We start from the raw sequence: 20,944 nt of genomic DNA, 5'->3' as shown, positions 1-20,944 counted from the left end.
AGCTGTAGATTAAATTAAATCTTTTCCAGTTTCATCCTGTATTTAAACAGATTTTATAGTAAAATTGTCTGAATATTTTAAAGAGACAATCATTTCTCTTCTTACTGAAGACTTTCAAAAAGTTCTTTATTCGTTTATTTTTCTAGCATTAATAAACTAGAAAAATAGCTCTGTGAAATTGAAAAAGGGAAGACATCTGGTTCTGTTTCTAAGTGTGTCGTTTACTTGTTAATATTGTACAACTGCCAGTCCAAATATAAAAAATAAATGTTGATTATATGCCTACAAAATAAAATTAATGTAAGTTTTTAGAAAAGTAAGGTGCCAAGAAAAAAAAAGGGAGCGCTAGTTGGTTGCAGTTGATTAAACTCAAAAACCATGGCACTGATTCTACAGCTTCATACTTTTCACTAGCACAGTAAATAAGTTTATTCAAAAGACAATCTCTGTTGAACAAAAAGACAAGGCTCCAATTACTTGAAAAACATTAAAATGTTTACCCACCTCAAAATTCAAAGTGCCTACAAACAATGAACTCTTTATAAAATTTACATACATGAAGAGCCGTATAAAATAGTTGAATTTCTTAGGCTCTTATCCTGCAGACATATGTATATTCTTCACTTTATCAGTTGTATCATTGACATCCATGAGACTACTCACAGTGCGCAAAAGTATGCGTGTTAAGAGCATAACACCAAAACTCTTTATTTTATCAATTTAAAGTGATGAATAAGTTGAGTGCAAAAATTCAGCATTTTTTAAATATCAAGTGCACAACATAATGAACAAATTGTCTATATGATAAATAAGCCTATGACAGTGAAAAACATAGCATACAAATTCTAATATATATATAGTTTACTTTTCTTGTGCATAAGGGAGCATGTCACATCTCATAAAAGCTGTAGCTCCGGACTTCCTGCTTTCTGATGCTGTGAATTTTTATTTACATTGTAATTTAGTTAAACATTCAAGTACATCTCCTAAAGGCAATCAGACTCTGAATTCATCTCATCTCCTCTGGGGTCTTATCTGAGAATCCTTTGTTCCTGTAAGGGCCTAGGAACTAGAAATTGAGTCTGCAGAGACTGGGATGGTTGATATTCCAACAGTGGCACCCAGAAGACCATGCAAATGCACAGCCAGGGAGCACTATGAGAGAAGGTGCTGTAGGAAGTGTTGCCCAAGACACCCAGAGTGACAGTACCCTGCAACCCTCGGATTGGCCAAGCACCCCATTTAACCCCAAGAAGTTGTATGGGTAGCCACACAGACTTTGGCCTGCTGCAACACCAGACCTTGCTTGATCTCTGGTCTCCGACTCCAACCTGACTCTGACCCTGATTTTTAGCTCTCAATTTATATACTGCATGCTGGAAATTTATTTCTGACAGAGTTCATAATTTTATTGTTTTTGTTCTAAAGCACTTAGAACACAGTAATATAGTGTACATAGTGTATGTATTTATGACATCATGACAGCCACCACCAAATGGAAGAAAGTTATGAAAGGAAGATGGGAGAGCCTTTACTCACTATACCAAGATACTCTAGGACTGAAGACAAGCCTTGGATTAGAGGTACATGCTGCATTGTATTACACATTTGCTTTAAAAAAATCGAACTAGACTCAACAAAAAAAATTATTTATGAAGAATATTGTCCTTTTAAAACTTTTCTAATAATAGAAATTCTTTGCTCAGTTTGTTTTTTAAAAAAAAAAAACTGTTCATGTTATTAATGTCACAGGGCAGACTTTGCCTCACAAAAGTGATTTTGCGCATTACAGTCCCTTAGACACGAAGGAATTTCATGCTGGACTTCTGAAGCAGAGAAGAAAAATAGACAAGTTTCAAATAAACAGTCATTCAGCAAGTACTGATTGAATTATTAAACTTTATATTCTTGCTCAGAATTTATCCCTGCTTTTCAATTGCTTGTTGAATGATGCTGGAAAATGTACAGAGAAGAGCAATAAAAATTATTTGGGGTAAAGAACAGCTTTCAGACGAGGGGAGATTAAAAGACTGGCGCTGTTCTGGCTTAGAGAAGAGACAGTCAAGGAGGGATATGAGAGAGGTCTAGAAAATCATGAATGATATGGAAAAAGTGAATAGGGGATTGTTATTCAACCCTTCACTTAACGCAAGAACTTGGGGGTCACCTGATGAAATTATTCGGCAGCCAGGGTGAAAGTGAGCCAGTACAGGCCAGTACGGCATATCGGTAAGAAGCAGGTACCAGCCCATATGCAGCCCACATTAAAGCACTGCTGCAGCAGCGCTTTAACGTCCCTTTTGCCTCCCGTCGGCGGCCCTGCTGTTAGGGTCTGTACTGGCAGGGCCACTGACGGGGAAGGGACAGCAACATTAAAGCGCTGCTGTGACAAGGGACCGTCCTTAAAGCGCTACCGTGGCAGGGCTTTACGGTCGTTGTCCCCCTCTGGCCACCAATGCGGGCAGGCAAGAGGAGCAGCTGCCCCTGCGCTGTCGATTTAAAAGGGACCGGGGCTCTGGCTGGCACTGCCGGTACTGCGGCAGCAGTGACCAGAGCCCCAGGCCCTTTAAACCGCTGCTGGAGCCCCAGGCAGCATGGGCCAGGGAGCATGGATGGGCTGGCTGGGGTATGCTGACCCCAAGCCCCGCCCCTTCTGCTCATGCCCCCCCCCTTCACGGGGGGCTGGAGCCGGCCCCCGTACAGGTAAGTCTAAAGAGTTACTTTCACCCATCAGCAGCTGATTTCAAACAAACATAAAGAAGTACTTTTCACACAACACACAGTCAGCCTATGGAACTCATTGTCAGGGGATGTTGTGAAAGCCAAAAGTATAACTGGATTCAAAAAGAATTAGATAAGTTCATGGAAGATGGGTCCAGCAATGGGTTATTAGGCAAGATGGTCAGGGAGGTAACTCCATGCTCCAGGTGTCCCTAATCCTCCAACTGCCAGAAGCTGGGACTAGGTGACAGGGTGTGGGGATCACTCAAAATTGCCCTGTTCTGTTCATTCCTTCTCAGACATCTGGCCCTGGCCACTGTCAGAGATAGGAAACTGGGCTAGATGAACCATTGGTCTGACCCAGTATGACTGGTCTTATGTAGGATCCAATCCTGCTAACACATACACACATGCTTTACTTTGTACATGTAAGAAGTCCCACTGTAGTCAAAAGGACTGTCTGTGTGTCCCAAAGTGCTTACAGGATTAGGGACTAACACAGTAACCTCTAGAAATAGACTACCGGTTCAGCTGTCAGCTCACTGAATTGAAGGAACAGAGTCAGATCAAATTTGACCTTTAGATATTGTATAGATATTGTACCCCGATAAAACGCTGTCCTCGGGAGCCAAAAAGTCTTACCGCGTTATAGGTGAAACCACGTTATATCAAACTTGCTTTGATCCTCTGGAGTGCGCAGTCCCCTCCCCCCCCGGAGTGCAGCTTTACCGCGTTATATCCGAATTCGTGTTATATCGGGTCACGTTATATCGGGGTAGAGGTGTACGAGAGTCTATAAAATCTAAAACAAATGTTTCTATAATTTTTCTTGTTGGCAGTGGAAAGATGTTTTTAAAAGAAAAGTAAGTATTATCGTGCTGTGTTTGTAATAAACACTGTAGCAGTTACTAGCTGAAGAGAATGTGATAGCAAAATTGACTATAAGCAAAAGTTAATGACCAGGCTATTTTCACTGTGCAAAATACATAGAATGCTAATAAAAATCTCAAAAATAGATTCTAAAAAAATGTTAAGCCAATATTTTAAAAGAAAAGGAGCACCAAAAGTTCAGCTACTAAATCCACATTTGGACACCCAGATAAGGGCTTGATCCTATGCTCAAACTCCCATTGACTTTAATGGAGCAGGACCAAGGCCTAATTGAGCTGTTTTTCAGAAGTGATAAGAATCCAGCAGCTCCCATTGACACCAATTAATTCAATGGGACTTCAGTGTGAGATGGTTAGCACTCTTGAAGATCGGGTCACTTATGGCCTAAACACAGGTTTAGAAGCCTAACTTTTAAACACCCTTTCTGAACATCTTGGCTCATTTTTAATTATCTATGGAGTTTCAGCAATTTATGTTTTTAATCCAATAATGTCCCTTTTAAAATATATTTCATATATTCTCAATTATAAATGTCCACATGATAAAATGAACTCTACAATGTGTTCATTTCCTAAGCATCCCTATTGCTTAGATATACTTAGAACAAGGTTCAAAAGTGAGTATTTTATTACCCAAGAGACTGAAACAGTTAAAACGCTAATTTATAACTTAAACTACCCTCTCTTCTATTTAAAAGAAAGTCACAACTGCTGAGAGTTGTGACACAAACCAACAAAATCCAGAGAAACCAAAGCTTAGGTGAGGGTGTTTGTTGTACAGCAGAAAAAGAGCGATTACTTCCTGGCATGGGAAGAATACAAATTCTCTGGCAATTGTCAAAAGATGAAAAAACCTTTTATAATTTAATTTGTGAAGAGGTCCTTAATGCACCTATGAAAATAGGGAGGGTCCCAGTCCAAATATTTATTCGGGATGTGTTAGACTGAACTTGTGAAAAAGTTTTATAGAAGTAGTTTGTCATTTAATAATTGTACATACCTTCAACACCATTTCAGTGATTTTGCCAGGATTCAGGCTTGCATTTAACTACTTTATGGGATAATTTCTAGATGACACATTTTTTATGTTCATTAACAGTAATAATGATGCTTGGGCATTATACAGTGCTTTTCATCTTCAAAGCACTTTACAAACGCTAGCCTTCATCCATCTCCTTCTAACGTAAATGTTCATGGCTTATAAGAATAACTATTAATAGCATCTTAGAGATATTCAGTAAAATAAAATTCACCCATATTTGCACAAAACTGAAGTAAACAGGAAGCCACGAGGTTGAAAAGGGGACAATATCCTCTCTACAGCCTAACACCAGAAACTGGTGGAGGCCCACAGTGCTCACTCAAGCCATGGTCCCGCTACATTTCCCCCCATACAGAGATTTTGGATGCTGGACCCATATAATTGTAGACCCACTCACCAACCGTGGCCCATCTCACAAGCCTCCTCCCTGGTGACTTTCATGGAGCGGACATGAAACCTAATTCTATTATGTGTGAAATGGGTACCAAATCTCCCTGTGTGCTCACTTGGAACCTACTTAAGCCCCATATTAGGGAACTATAGCAGTTCACTGCACTGGAGGCAGGGCGATTATACAGCTCCTATGCAGCTGGATGAATTTTACTCTAAATGCCCAGTTATGTCTATTGCAGCCCAATAAAGTTATCTTCAGTCAAATATAGAAAATGCTGAGTGGGTCATTTAGAAAAAAAACATTTTCAAAACAAATTGGTCATTAAGCCTATTTATATTTATTTATATTCAGGAGAAAAAAGTGTCCTCATCTAGGTTTAAGTTTCAACAAAGGCTCAGATTAGTTATTACTTTATCTGCACTAGTTTGCCTAGACATAGTTGGAGCAATATTTATTTAGGACAGGAAGTCAAATCAAATATACAGAGAGGCATTTGTATAAAATGCCAACAAAAACCAAAAGCAATGTAGTTACCTGACTATCAACGGCTAAGCACTCTGAGGTCTAGAAAGAAAGGCCTGGTCTATACTACCCGCCTGAATCGGCGGGTAGAAATCGACCTCTCGGGGATCGATTTATCGCGTCCCGTCGGGACGCGACAATCGATCCCCGAATCGGCGCTCTAACTCCACCAGCGGAGGTGGTAGTAAGCGCCGCCGACAAAAAGCGGCAGAAGTCGATTTTGCCGCCGTCCTCACAACGGGGTAAGTCGGCTGTAATACGTCGAATTCAGCTACGCTATTCACGTAGCTGAATTTGCGTATCTTAAATCGACTCCCCGCTGTAGTGTAGATGTACCCAAAGAGTGCAAACTGCAGCTCAGCTGGAATGCCCCAACCACAGCACTTATAAAGGAAAGCAGCTAATCAATGTCATCCAGCACCTTCAGAAGCTGAGTGGGAGCATGGCGTGCTGATGTTCACTTTTGAGAGAGGCCATGCTAGGCATTTCCACCCACCCTCTACATGGTCTTGCCATTTTCCCTTCTACCAGCGATTGTTGTTGGCGGCTCCCACCACAAATGTCAGTGCTATTTCCTATGAACATAGAAACCGGAATAATGAATGCAAAACCTTAGATGCTTTGTCTGCTATCACAGAAAGATTAAGGTTGGTCTGATAAGTCCACTTCCTAGTGTCAGGAGGCAGAAAGGACTAGCGGAACCACAAAAATGTGTCACACTCAGAGGCAAAAATAGCAGGATTACTGTGGAGAAAGGAATGGATAACAACAGGTGAGGAGAAGTTACACACTCCTGCAAGAGAAGAAAAGGGCAAAGGACCTTTACTCACATGCAGAATCTGACAGACGGCTCTGTTCCTCTCCTATTTATATCATTGCAAATCTGAAGTAACTCAAATAAAGTCAAAGAGTTACAGTGATGTAAGGCCAATGTGGAAATAAACAACCTCAGGTCAGACTACTCCACTCAGACGCTTAATACCTGTCTTTACAATTATGGTGTCACCATAGGACTAAGATGTCCAACAGAAGTGGCACCTTGACAATAGGAGGAGAAAAGTAGGTAACTCCTCCATGACCATATCAGGACTCTTCTTGAAATGCACAGAGATTAAACAGGGACCCGGGATGGGATTTATAGGAGTCTGTCGGGCTTTTCAGTATTCAGAATAAATGACGGCAAAGTACTGGGAGGAACATATATTGATGAGCTGAAGTCTCATAACAAATACCAAGATAAATCACCTTCTAAACTATTTTTGTTAGGACATACGGACTAAAATGCAACCTTCTCTTGTAAAAATGACTTTTATGTAACATTGATCTGTAACTATCAATTTTTCCATAGGGGGGAAAAAAGCAAAATGGATATACTGTAACCAAAACAATAACTAATTTTACACACTTTTATAGAAAACTACACAAGAAAAAAAACCATGTAAAACAATATTTACCACTTATGTAGTGTTTTTCATCTGATTATCTCAGTGTGTAAATAAGCACAGAGATGAAGATGTAGATGAAGCACACAGAGGTTAAGAATAAAGTTTTCATTCAGCTCCACCATAATTTTTGTTATACTGTTTGGGAGTGTTTTATTCAAGTCACAGAGGGCTAATTTTTCATAGATGCTGAGCACCCACAATTCCCATTAACTTCCGTTGAATGTAGGCGTCTCAAAAGTAGGGTATCTAGATACTGAGTATCCAAAATTAGTGGACAGTTTTGAAATCTCTGGCCTAAATGACTCAGTGAGTGACAGTAATGAACAGACCGCCAGTCTCCTGGCTCCCCCTGTGGTGCTCAGTTAAACTGTCACTTTCAAGTTATGTACTAGCAAAGAGAGTTGCATGCTACATGCCACAGTGTGTAGCAGCAGCATGATTGTACTTTTTAGCTACTTAAAAGAGAAACCTCACAAAGAGGGAAATCCTGCCATCCCTTTCCCTCTCACACAGTCCTGGACATAGCAATACCAGTGCCTTTCCATTTCATTATGAAGGATGGGAGATAAGGAAGCATTTGGAGAGCCCGTGCAGACAGTAATACCCCCTGTGCAGACCACGGCTTCCTTGGCCAAGCTCTTGACATCCATGTCTGGCAGATGTCCTTCCCTGCAGGTTTTGGAGGGTCCGGCATGGAAGCACACTGTGTGCATCCCTGAGCATCCACAGAGCCACTTCACAGCCCTGCGGGGATGAGGATGAGAATTCCTTTATTCACAATCCCGATATTCAGGCTGTGCAGAAGGTTGATGATTTTGCCCAAACTAAATTCCAGTGCACAAACATGAAAAGGAAGTTATGGGATTACTTTAAAACCAGATAGTTGCTAGTCATGCAAGTCAAGCAACTGCTGCTGAGTGTTAAACATAATTTATGACTTCCATACATCTTGTTGCAAACCTACTCATCTAAGGTCCAGAAAGAAATTGGTACTATAGCCCTATGCATTCGGCTGCATCTATGGGATACTGCCTCAATGTTTCTAAGGGCCCTATTTTTAATCCAAACCTCCAGAGGCATTTTAGCAGCTAAAAGGGAGGGATTAAAAGGCATTCTTACTATACTTAACCACTCATTTGAAATCTAGCTGATTTTAGTAAACATTTAATCTTGCTTAAAATTGCCTGACTGGAACGGAGGGCTGCCCACACAATATTTATTTTAAAATATTACGCCTGCGTCATAATATTTATAGCACTAGTCATTTCTGAGCCGAGCACAACAATTCTACAGACACACGTGCAATCTCAAATGACATATCAAGTTGCATGGACACTTTGAATTTTTTTTAAATCTACACTGATACAATTTTTTGCTTGGGGGTTGGTTATCATGGAACAGGCAATTGCTGTTAAGTCAGTGGAAAGCAGCTGTTTCAGTCATATTTACCTCTGCCGTATCATAGATACTTAGGGCCCAATTCTATTACACTGCTATGAATTGGGAGCAATTCCACTCAAGTCAGTGGAGCTGAACTGTTGTAAATGAACTGTTAGTCACTGTGCTTAGCATAACACTCTCTCTCTCACCGTATGAATTTCAGTAAGGCATTATGAGATAAAAATAGTAGGAGAGCTCAGACCATATGCTTTGGTTTTAAAGAATTCACCCAAGTATTACTACGATAACAAGGAGCTGAAGAGACAGCTCATTGTTAAATATCAGGGCTCATCTACATTACCCGCTGGATCAACGTGCAGCAGGTGGGGTCGATTTATCGCATCTAGTCTAGATGCGATAAATCAAGCGCTGAGCACTCTCCCGTCGACTCTGGGACACCACCAGGGCGAGAGGCGCAGGCGGAGTAGATGGGACAGCATCAGCCGTTGACTTACCACAGTGAAGACACCACGGTAAGTAGATCTAAGTACTAAGTTGCATAACTTAGATTGATCTCCACCCCCCACCAGTGTAGACCAGGCCTCAGAGACAGACAGACTGAACATTGCTTTTTGCTCTGTACACAAACAGTTGGGTAAATCTACTGTATCTCGCATGAAAGCAAGCATAAGGCAAAGAGAGTATGTGTGCTCTAGTCTGTGATCACATCAGGGTTTTTTTTTGTTTGTTTCCTCAAGCCAATTTGCTCAAAGTTAGTAATGCAGAGGCCATCACCCTGGTAAGGTACAGATATAGTCAATCAGAAACTGGGAACAATTGGTCATCTCCTGCTTAAGTTTCACTTCATAGATATGGTATCTATTCCCCGTCATGCAGCTGTGGGCCAACTAGTCCTGGTCACAAAATGAAGATAGATTATGAATACAGTCCGAGTCTCTCTAATTAGGCACACGCTAACAATCTTGTGGCCAGATCTTGTGGCCAACACTCTCTCACATCCTCCATCTCTGCTGATCACTCCCCTCCTGCCTGAAATGCTGTCCTCCCTTGCCTTTTGTGATGCTGTCCTCTCTGGCTCTCTTCCTGCCTCTCCTTCAATGACTCTTTTGGTGAGCAGAACCCCACCCACTTTCTGCAAGTATCCCACAAAGGCCTCAGTATTTAGTCCACTCTGCCCCCCTCTAGATCCTCATTTTAGGTGACCTCATCTATTCACACAGTTTCAAAATCGGGTTGCCCACTGTCTTACTCAATCCATCTATGTACCTCCTCCCCTGCATACGTCGCTGTAATTCAAATTTGCATAGCCAAAGCTGAACTCCTATTTTTCAGCCCATAGCTTCTTCACTTCCCCATTCTCAGTTACTGATGCCATTCCCCCCACACACGCACCATCCACTCCAAGGGAGGTCATCTGCAATTCCCCCTCTCAGCTACCCCATGTGTTCATGAAGCTGCTAAGACCATCTGTCTGGCCCAATCTGACTACATCACCTCCCTCTTGATCTTCTACTTCTCCCCTGCACCAAAGTTTAAACTTCAAGGCCCTGCCTAACACTTTCACTCAACACCTTTGCTTCTCCACACTTGCCTTGTCACATTATCCCCAGCCCTTAAACTCTTCCAGCGTTGATGCCCCATCATTCATTTTTCCCACAACTACTTCCACATTTGTTTTGTCACACTACCTCCATGCTTGGAGTGCACTTCCTCAACAGGTTTACCAGGCCACTCCACTACTCTCATTAAAATCTCTCCCTAAGAGCCATTTGTTCCATGACATCTGAAAGAAATAAATATTTATTTTTACTTCTTTCATAAAAAAAAAAAATCTTTTGTGGAACCAATAAGATATGTTGGTGGCAAAGCACCACTCCAAACATGCGTGTATGTTGTACCATCTGTTTTTTTGGTCTCTTCCATTCTAAGGTATTCATGGCAGGGTGTGTGTCTTCCCTGTATTTCTGTACAGTGCCTAGCACTTCGTGGGCACTCCTATAGTGTAAAATAAATACTACCATAATTTACTATTTTCATGATGAAGTTTTGCAATTCACCAACCATGGAAGCAGGAAAAAAATGCCACACATGCTACAGTGGCTTCCCATCAATGAGGAATAGTGCCTACAGCCCTTCATACTGAATTTTGTTTTAAATCAGGGATAGGCAACCTGCAGCACACAAACTGATTTTCAGTGGCACTCACACTGCCCGGGTCCTGGTCACCGGTCCGGGGGGCTCTGCATTTTAATTTAATTTTAAATGAAGCTTCTTAAACATTTTAAAAACCTTATTTACTTTACATACAATAGTTTAGTTCTATATTATAGACTTATAGAAAGAGACCTTCTAAAAAGGTTAAAATGTATTACTGGCACACGAAACCTTAAATTAGAGTGAATAAATGAAGACTCGGCACACAACTCTTGAAAGGTTGCCGACCCCTGCTTTAAATAATGGTTAGCGTGCAGATACTCTGGTGCTGCGAGCACTACAAAAAACAAGGACAGGCCACAATGTTACATAAATGGTTAGCTAAAAATAGGAGTACTAGCATAAGCCCATGATTGAGAGCTTCTTGTTGCAAACACAGGGACAGCCTGCATCTAAAAAACTGAAAATCAAGACAAGATACAAGTCAGAGGCATTCTAGCTGAGTACCGATCTACTGTCTCTTGAGTATGTGACTTATACCAGCTGTACTTCATCTTTATCTTTGTAGAAATAAACTTGCAAGGCCCATAGAGGTGCCTAATAACAAACTGCCACCTAGTGGCTCAACTACACTTTCCTAAATTATGTACAAGGTACATGGACTAACTAATACAGAGACCATGATTTACATTATACTCACGGTCACCACACACTTGTCAGTTATTAAGATGCAGGAGCTCTCTGAAAGTCAGTGTGCAGATGACAACATACATCATAAGTGGTAATTTTTTCCACTGTTAAGTACTCAAATATCGGATAATGTTCAGTAAACACTGGAAAACAGCCCGTCAGCAATACAAGGCTCTCCCACTTCCTATTAGTCAACTTACGCATCATATCAAGCAGCAAGTTACAATTCTCTGAAAACCCTAATCAGGTTCTGCTAGTTTAAGGGATCACTTTGCAATTTAACATAAGCCTAGGAGCCAATCAGGAAGGACTGGAGACAAAAACTAAAGTCTCTAGGGGCCGGCAACCTTTCAGAAGTGGTGTGCCGAGTCTTCATTTATTCATTCTAATTTAAGGTTTCGTGTGCCAGTAATACATTTTAACATTTTTAGAAGGTCTCTTTCTATAAGTCTATAATATATAACTAAACTATTGTTGTATGTAACGTAAATAAGGTTTTTAAAATGTTTAAGAAGCTTCATTTAAAATTAAATTAAAATGCAGAGTCCCCTGGACCAGTGGCCAGGACCCAGGCAGTGCGAGTGCTACTGAAAATCAGCTCGCGTGCCGCCTTCAGCACGCATGCCATAGGTTGCCTACCCCTGCTCTAAACCAACTGGCATAAATGTGTTTATTTTCCTCCTAATTCCTCTAACCAGCTGATGCTATATAGCCAAAGTCCAACTATGTTTGACTTCAACAATTTACTGTGAGAATGCCTCATAACTCCCCACCACCATATACTGGAATAAAGTTGCCATTTCAAAGCCTTCAGAAAATGGCCTACTCTTAGGGCAGGGGCAGGCAAACCTTTTGGCCTGAGGGTTTCGTAAATTGTATGGAAGGCCGGTTAGGGGAGGGGGTCGAGGGCCGGCCCCGCCCCCACCGCCTATCTGCCTCCTCTCATCCCTGATGGCCCCCCCAGGACCACCGCCTCATCCAACCACCCCTTCTCCCTGTCCCCTAACTGCCCCATTCAACCCCCCCTCCTTCCTGACTGCCCCCCAGGGACTCCTGCCCCCATCCAACCCCTCCTCCTTCCCATTGGAACAGGATTTTACACCTACGTATATGCTTTGCAGTAAATTCTATTTTATTTTAATCTAATTAATTGAATATATCAGAATTTGTGGCTGGCATCCAGAATAGAGACTGTGGTGATAGAATCCCTCTTACAACATACATATGCCCTATAGTCATGCTGTGAAATTATATAAATGCAGGATTTGTTTATTAGGCTGAAGGCAGCTTTGACAGATTCTTGGAACAGTTTGAAGTAGATAGTGCTGGATTAACTCATTATAAGCAGAAGTTTGCTCATAGCCCTCTGCAGAACCTATTTCACTCTTCCCATGCATGGCCTGCAGAGGTTAGTCAGCCCCAGAGGCAGAGGCGGGTTAAGGTTTCCCAGCGCCCTGGGCCAGAGCAAGTGGGGGCTCCTTCCCACCCCTTCCGCCTGCGGTCCCGCCCCATTCTGCCCTTTCTGTCTATGGGCCCACCCACACCCCACCCCTTTCTGCCCCTTCCCTGGGACACCATCCCTATGCCACCCAGCGGTTCCCCCCATGATCCATTTGCTCCTTTCTCCCCTCCCCTGCGCCCACTGCAGCCCCAAGGCTGGAGAAGCTCTGTCCCTGCGCCATAGCCCCTGGGCCGTAGCAGGGAGTGAGAGCTCCTCCAGTCCCAGGGCCGCAGCAGAGGTCCGGGTGCCACGCTTCTGCAGGGGACCAGGATCAGGGTGCTGGGCCTTCTCCCGCCCCGCGCTTCTGCCGGAGAGCAGGGTCGGGGCACTGGGGGCTTCCTCTGCCAGAGACAAGGTTGGAACCACTGTGGGGGCTACCCCTGCCTGGGGGCTTCTGCCAGGGAGACTTCCCCTGTCACATGCCTTCTGCCAGGGTCGGGACCGCTGGGGGAGGCACTCCTGGGGGAGGCGCTGATGGTGGGGGGCTTCCCCTGTCCCATGGCTTCTGCTGGGAGTGGGGTCTGGGAGTGTAGGGGCTTCCCCCACCCCACCTGCTGTGCAGAAGCCAGGGGCCTCCCAGTTCTCCAGGGCCCCTGGGCCCAAGTCCCGTGGCTAATCCACCTCTGCCCAGAGCACCAGTAAGCCTCTTGGAGCAGCCCCAGGGGGAGTGTGATCTGGGGTTCCTAAAGAAGATTATTAAAAAAATAATAATACGAGTTGTACCTGTTGAGAGGGGATAGTTTGAGGGAAGCATGGGGTTGGGAATCTCTCCTTTCCCTCTATTCACGAGGGGGAAGGGAGCTATGCCAGTGGAGAAAGAGTATTCCTTATAAAAAAGGGCTTAGGTCATAGAACACTGAAGAAGTCTCATAACAATGAAGAACCATTTTCTCTTAACAACTTTATCAGCCAACGCATGTAAACTAAACAAAGACATGAAAGTTTAGGGCCAAACTTTTATAAAATAATTGAAATGAATAAGGGAATTACGAGCCTACAATTTCTGAAATGGGTTGGGAGAACATTAATTACCTCTTGGTTATCTTTGTTCTGGTTTGCCCAGAAAATCTTGTGATAAAGAGTCTCCATTGAATTGCTGGAATCTGATCTGTCAAAACAGTGTCGATCCAAGACCTCCAGTGTATGCAAAACTCGGCTGATGGTGACCCCTAGGTATGAAAGTTAAGAAAAAGTAACCAAATAGTTTACCAGAAACATTCTTTGTTAAATATAAGTCTTCACTAGATACATGCAGCACTAACATCTGGGTGAAATGGACACAAAAGCCATCCCCACCCCACCCCTAAAAAGGAGGCAAGTTGAATTTAGTGTTCATGGTACTATGAAAGTGATAATTTGGGTGGTTGATATGATGACATGGACACCTGTCCTCAGCCAACATGACTAAAATCAAATTAACTTCCCCATTGGTCTCTGAAAAGCAAAAAGAGTGGTCAGTCACTATCAACCTGGGTTAGATTTGAACCAATGACTTAAGACCAAAGGCACTCTCACTCTATCAATCCTCTGAGCTACTGCAACCCATCAAAGCCGTAGAAGGTAATGTTTAGTGAGAAATAGCTGATCCAATTATGAAAGATGTGGTATGCTAAATATTTTCTTGTATTTTTAGAATACATCTAGAGATTAACCAGATCCTGTGTTACCAGAAATCCATGCACACACACAAACCCTACTATTAAAACTGCAAGTTTCTCCAGTACTTAGGTGGTGTCCTCACTGCCCTTCTTGGAACACTCCCATCCACAAGGATCTTTACATCTTCCCTTCTCACAGTGACCAACCCTACAGTTCAGATGGGTTCCATATGGTTTCCCTCAGGAGCCCCAAACCATTATGCCCTGTGTCAGCAGGAGAGTCATGGAAGATTATCCCTTATGGACTGAAGAGGCTATTTCTGCAAATTTCACATCCCCACTTGGTCCAAGAGTTTAGGATTCACTAAGCCCAGAACCTGAATTGTAATGGTCCCTCCCGACTAAAATTTATGCTAACACACCACCAATCCAAAACCGAAAAAAATACATGGTGCCTGTTACTTTGCGTCAGTCCATCAAATCTACACCTAAAATTAATCACAATGTAATGTAATCAAGCCCAAACACATACAAATATGCAAAACCTAGGACCCAAATTTTTCAACATTTACTTTGCATTTGACTTGCTTTACCTGCCGTTGATTCTTGGCACTTGTCAAAAGACCATCGCACCTCCACAGCACAACCTCGTTGTTTTATCTGCTGTTCTACTTCATAAATCTTTGCCCGAACCTAAAAAGATTATTGTTGCTCATTAGCTAGTGGCTGGGAAGCCACAATTCTCATCTCAAGCACATTTCTCTGCATGAGTAAGGTATACAACAGTGTATCACAATGTTTTCTATATTAGGAAAAAGTACCCTCAAGCACAGAATGTTCAACTGATTTGATTTTTTTTTTAAACATTATCTATAGTTCTATACTGAAATATCATCTTCATTTCAGAACTTACATTCAACCCAACAATACTGTATGAGTGAAAGTTTTTCAGGTCATGAATGTTGATCTTTAGCAGGAGACTTGTTGCAGCTGCCAGTATTTTTTGTTTTGTGCCATTAAATAACATCAATTTAAATTAACTCAAGACCTTTACTTTGAAAGCATTAAACAATACTGCAATTCAAATGCACAATACTTTAATCCAAACAATCCCATCATTCATAAAGATTTGCCAAACAAATCCATAATTTATACAATTCTAAAGCTAATATGTAACTAATCCCAAACCAAGACTATAGGCATACCTAAACCTGCTAGTCTTAATGAGCATAAAATATTACGTTTTTTGAAGGTACACAGAATATAGACCTTTGCCCTGTAAAAAACAAGCCTACCTGCTGATTAAATGCTGAATTTCCACCTGGCATAGGTAAACTAGATGGAGCAACTTGAAGTAAGTCCAGAGGAGAACCTGGATTAATGCTCTTGCTTTCATTCGTGGAATAATTCCACACCAAGGCACTTGGGCAACAGAGAGTTATAGTCTGCAGGCAACAATGTAAAGTAGTTAGAAGTAATCTCCTTTGCCAAACATTTGCAACAGACAGGGTCACAGCTAAACACCAACAAAAGGAGATAGTCGCTTGAACTAAACCACTTCTGCCTCACAACTGCAAGTGAAAAGGACTAAAAAGAGGCCTTTGCAAAACCATTTGCTTTTTAAAACATCAGTGTGGGAAATGAAATTAAAATGGTATTTTCCTTATTCATTATTAAATTGAAAATTGCATTTAAATATATACTTGCTCAATTTACATTTGTATTGCTTTCATACTGCCATCAAAGACACCACTGAAGGCTAATTTCCATCAGACACTGCCTATGAAACATGAATAACTTTTAGCAAAATAGGTGTCATTTTAGGGTTTCGTTTACAAAGAGAAGTTATATGTGAAAAATTAAAATTTATCTCATTAATTAAACTATGCTTTCCTATCAAGATTTGAAAACACAAAGGAGCCATTCAAATGCACCTTATTTCTAAGTAAATCTTCTGTTCCTGAAAGGTGCTGGATGACAGGCCTGAAGACTCATTTCCATTTATAAACCATTATAAAAACGACTATTGCTATGGTATCTAGGATTAAAAACCTACAAGGATTAAAAACCACCAGGTGAAATCATACCCTACTGAAGTCAATGGGAATTTTGCCATTGACTTCATTGGGCACAAGATTTCACCCACCATGAGGGTTGTTCGTCATCGAGGTATAAGCGGGACCTCTAGGTTGGGTTCCTGTCAGCAACCCATCCTGCTCTAAATTACTTTTAGAACATAAGAAAATAAATTTTAAGTTACTTCTGAGCTTGCCACTCTGTTTTCTTTTGCCTTGGTGATTTGGAAATTTTTTTGGTGAAGGAGAGATGGATCTTAAAGCATGATCTGAAAAATACCTAGAGTAAGGTTCTTCCCAGCTTCTTTTGGGAATGTGTTCCAGAGTCCTGGGTTGTGTTGTTGTGTTGATCTATCTCCTGCTCTCACAAATCCAGATCTGGATTCCAACAACAGTAACCTGCTAAACAGGTTGCCTGAGAAGTGTCATTTGAAAATAAGCTGGGCATATCTCATTGACAGCTTTGTGAATCAGTACCAAAATTCACCACTGATCTGGTGATGCAAGGAGAACCAGTGCAGGTAGCAAAGCATTATATAGTCTCTTTGGACTGTTACACTTAGGAAATAAGTCACTGTGTTGTTTACCAGCTTTATGAATTTGTCTGTGCTAAGAAAGAGAAAGAATACATGCGGCAATAATACAATATGGAGGCGATAAACACTAATGGCAGGTCCTTGTCCAAGAGGAATAGGAGGAGTCTTGCTAGGTGTGAATGGAAAAAGTCTCTTCTAGCTTCTTGATGGAGGAAGAGGTGCTGATGTTCCCATTTACCTTCTTCACTTAGTATTAATCCAGTGTCCCCTGTGTTCAGTTTGAGCCAGCTGGTCTTCATCCAGGCTCTCAATTCCCTCAGGTGCCATGGCCTGTGAGAAAATGATGCCTGAGAGATACATAGAGCTGAATGTCATCAGCATATTGTTGGCATCACAAGCCATGTCATCAAGTAGATGTTAAACAGAAGCAGAAATAGGACTGAGCCCTGAGGTACTCTGCATGTCAGAGCTCTTAGGGAAGAGACACAGCTGCTCATCATAACTGAGCCTTTTTAGAAAGGAAAGAAGTTATATTAGCCTAGTTCTATCACCTCTTGCCAGCACATATAAATGAGTTACCTGCAGCTCATGATCAATAGTGTCAAAGGTGGATAAGAAAGCAAGTAGTATGAGTGTCATTGTCTCACCTTGGTTCATTGCCATTGGGACTTGTCTATCAGTACGACCCATGCTGTTTTGACTCTGTGCCGACCTCGAAAAATCTAGGATATCTTCTGAGGTTAGGTGCTGCTGGAGTCGGTAAACTAGCACCCTGTCTTTGACCTTGCTCAGGAATGAAAGGTTTGACACCCAGCAGAAATTAACAAGAGTCACTGATGTCACGCGCTGGCTTCTTGAGGACAGGCCAGATTACCGTGCATTCCAAAATGCCTAGCAGAGTGCTCTCCAAGGGACATTTTAATTATTTCTGCCAGCAGAGGGCTTCTGTCTACACAACAGGTACCAACGTGGACAGTCACCAGCACAAGCTTCTTCCTGTTGTCCTGCTGATACTCTCAGTCGTAACCTGGAGAGGCCAACCTTATGTTCGTTGACCAGGCTCATTCAGATCTTCATCTCTTAGCTGAAATTGTCAGAAGTACCAAACCTACTGGTGGTTTTTGTGATATGGCACCTATACATTAGGAATGTATCTGACATCACTCATTTCAAATTGACCAGTGAGCAACCATGAGATGGTAACAATAATTGTCTAAGATAGATACGAAATAATGACCTATAAGTAGAATACTTTTTATCCCATTACCAGACCCATAAATCATCAAGTCCCCAGATACATTGCAATGAGAATTGTTAATATCTACCTACCTGCAGCATACAACTCAGTCCATAAACTAGTGGACGATGTTGTGGGCAGGAAAAGAAATCTGAACAGGCTAGCTGTACCGGGCTCACCACAGGACCTGTTGCAGTAGGACTTGGAGCTGCTAAAGGAGGATTGTTTGGTCCAATAATCATATGAGGTGAGTGTGCAGCTACGAGGTTAGGAGTATCGCTTAGCAATAAAGACAGTCGTCTGGCACAGAAATAAGCAAGGCGACGGGACAGGTAGGCTGACTGAACAAACTCTTCTGAATACTGAAAAAAAAATGCATAATATAATAAGCAAAACAGCCTTTTCAAGGTACTCACTTTCACTACAATTCTGATATCTGACATACATAAATTAGAAGGGATCATCTAATGCACCTAGAAGATCTCTCAGACAGAAAACATAGTTGAAACACCAGTTCTGATTCTTTAAAAAAGTTTCTGTCCTGAAAGAGCATTTTTGGTCCTGTTTTTCTATTTAGAAAACCTAATTTATGTATTCAAGGCATGAGGAATTTCAAAGTATTAAAAATGCATATAAAACTGTAGTTTAGTCCAAATCGAAGCATCTGGAAAAAGATTTCAGTACATTTTATAGGTAGAACATTAGTATATAAGCAATTTTTAAAAATATAACTGAAGAGCACCAAATAAAAATTTTTTACCTGGGATATTCTAAAATATAAATTGTTTTCAAAAATAACTATAGCTTTAAACCATGTTCTGTACCTGCAACATTAGCGGTAACAAGAGTTTAAGAAGTTCATCGTCAGCAGGTCTGATTTTTTCCAGAACATCCAGTATCCATGTCAAATACTCATGTCTTTCAAGCATTCCCTCCTGAAAGAATTTTTTTTTAAATTGCATCAAAATTAATTGGAAGCAGCACACAAGAAGCTTTATAATTTTGTTACAAATGCTCCTTTAAAATGCCACTTGGTTCTGATCTCCTTACTCAAATGAAAATGATTTTAAGGCTTGATGATAAGACCCTACAACTCTCAAAGATTTTTAAAAATTAACATAGAAAGAAAAATATGCAAGAACAAATGCTACTCAAAGAGCCCAGTAGATGAAGAAGCAACCATGAACTGGAATGGACTACGCACACAGTTCAAATTCACCAGATTGTCTGAATCCCATCCCCTTGACAGATTCACTACCATAACAGCTCTACGCCTGATCCCTGGCACCAGAGAGACTCGTTTCTGTCTTAGTTCCCCCTTCTCAGACTTTCAGTTTGGCAGGAAGTACGCACTCTCCATGCACAGCCTCCCGCTACCTTTCTTGATTTACCCCACAACAGAATTCCTTTTTACTGTTATCTTTAATAATCAGACTAGAAAGAGGCACTTAGTGGAAGGCAAGGCAAGTTAGAGTGCACACTGGACCATGCAAGAGGAGAGCAAGGCTGAACATCCAGGAGGGGAACTCCACAAAGTGCATTCTCCATGGAGCCGAAAACTAATTCGGCACTAATTTGTTGTTCTTGGTTTTTGAGGACTGTAGTTCAATACTCTGCAAATGGGAAATCAAGAATCCTTCAAATGCCAGGAATGGATCCCTGCATGTGACCTGGCTTTAGTCCCATAGTAATTGTACAATGGTTATTCTATACAATAGCTATTTTCTAGTCATACCTTTTAAAAAAAAAAAAAAAAAAAAAACTTCTTGTAAACCAAAATTACTTTAACTTACAACAACAAAGATAGAAAGAAACAATTACTTACTTTACAATAACTGGTTATTTGAGATGTGTTGTCCATATATATTCCACAGTTGGTGCACATGTGCGCAATACACCTGAGTTCAGATTCTTTTGGCCAGCAGTATGTGTTGGTGTGCAACGGTTACACTCTGAGTGTCCTCATGCAACGAGCATAGGAATAAAGAGCAGCATGGCCTCAACTAATACAGAATCAAGGTGTTATCAGACTCCGCAGGGAAGAAGGGCGGGTCATGGGACATGCATGGACAACACATCTCAAAGAAACAGTTACTGTAGGGTAAGTAACAATATTTTCTTTGAGTACTTGCTCATGCATATTCCACTGGTTGTGGCTCACAAGCAGCAGCCTAGATTATTGGAGGTGAGTGCTATCAGTCAACCTAAACAATGGTTACAGGTAGGCCATTGGCCTCAGGGATACTAAAGCCCCTCCTATAACTTTCATTCTTTAACTTGGAGTTAGCATTGATTTTTCTTGGTTTACTTGTAGATCTTAGGGTTGCCAGGTGTCCAGTTTTGGACCGGAACGCCTGGTTGAAAAGGGATGCCGGTGGCTCCAGTCAGGAATACCTCCTACAGGCAGGAAGCGAAAGCTATATACAGTCGTGTGGATCTAGAGTTGGAATTACCAAAATTATAGTTACCAACCTGAACTTGTACATGAAGGTGTTCAGTTGTCCCAGGTCCTGAAAAAGGTGCAGCCCTCTTCCTTTCTGGGATTCAGAAAGTAATGAGGGTAAAAGCCCTCCCCATGCTCTTGAGGCACTTCTTCCACTGTTCTGAGATATGGCAGTGACTGCACCTCCTGAGGTAGCGTGCTGTCCTGAAAAGGGGTCCCTGGAAAGGGATGGGTGGGGATCGGGGCTGCACAGTGAGCAACAAAGCTCAGACACTGCAAATCTGACTCGCAGCCG

The 20,944-nt window shown here is 41.7% G+C and overlaps 1 protein-coding gene across 1 annotated transcript in view; it reads right to left on the bottom strand.

Moving 5' to 3' along the window:
• Positions 1-20,944, bottom strand: part of MED12L (mediator complex subunit 12L) — a 317,383-nt gene that overhangs the window by 254,113 nt on the left and 42,326 nt on the right. The window contains exons 6-10 of the mRNA XM_034780703.1: positions 19,031-19,141; positions 18,299-18,568; positions 15,654-15,803; positions 14,952-15,051; positions 13,793-13,929 (exon numbers count right to left, since the gene is read on the bottom strand). Coding sequence (XP_034636594.1) covers positions 13,793-13,929; positions 14,952-15,051; positions 15,654-15,803; positions 18,299-18,568; positions 19,031-19,141 — 768 coding nt within the window. The remainder of the gene's footprint in view (positions 1-13,792; positions 13,930-14,951; positions 15,052-15,653; positions 15,804-18,298; positions 18,569-19,030; positions 19,142-20,944) is intronic.

Source organism: Trachemys scripta, chromosome 9 (assembly GCF_013100865.1).
Source record: "Trachemys scripta elegans isolate TJP31775 chromosome 9, CAS_Tse_1.0, whole genome shotgun sequence".
Taxonomy (NCBI): Eukaryota; Metazoa; Chordata; order Testudines; family Emydidae; genus Trachemys; species Trachemys scripta.
Note: the sequence above shows the minus strand (reverse complement) of the source record. Positions and strands in the feature narration are given on the sequence as shown.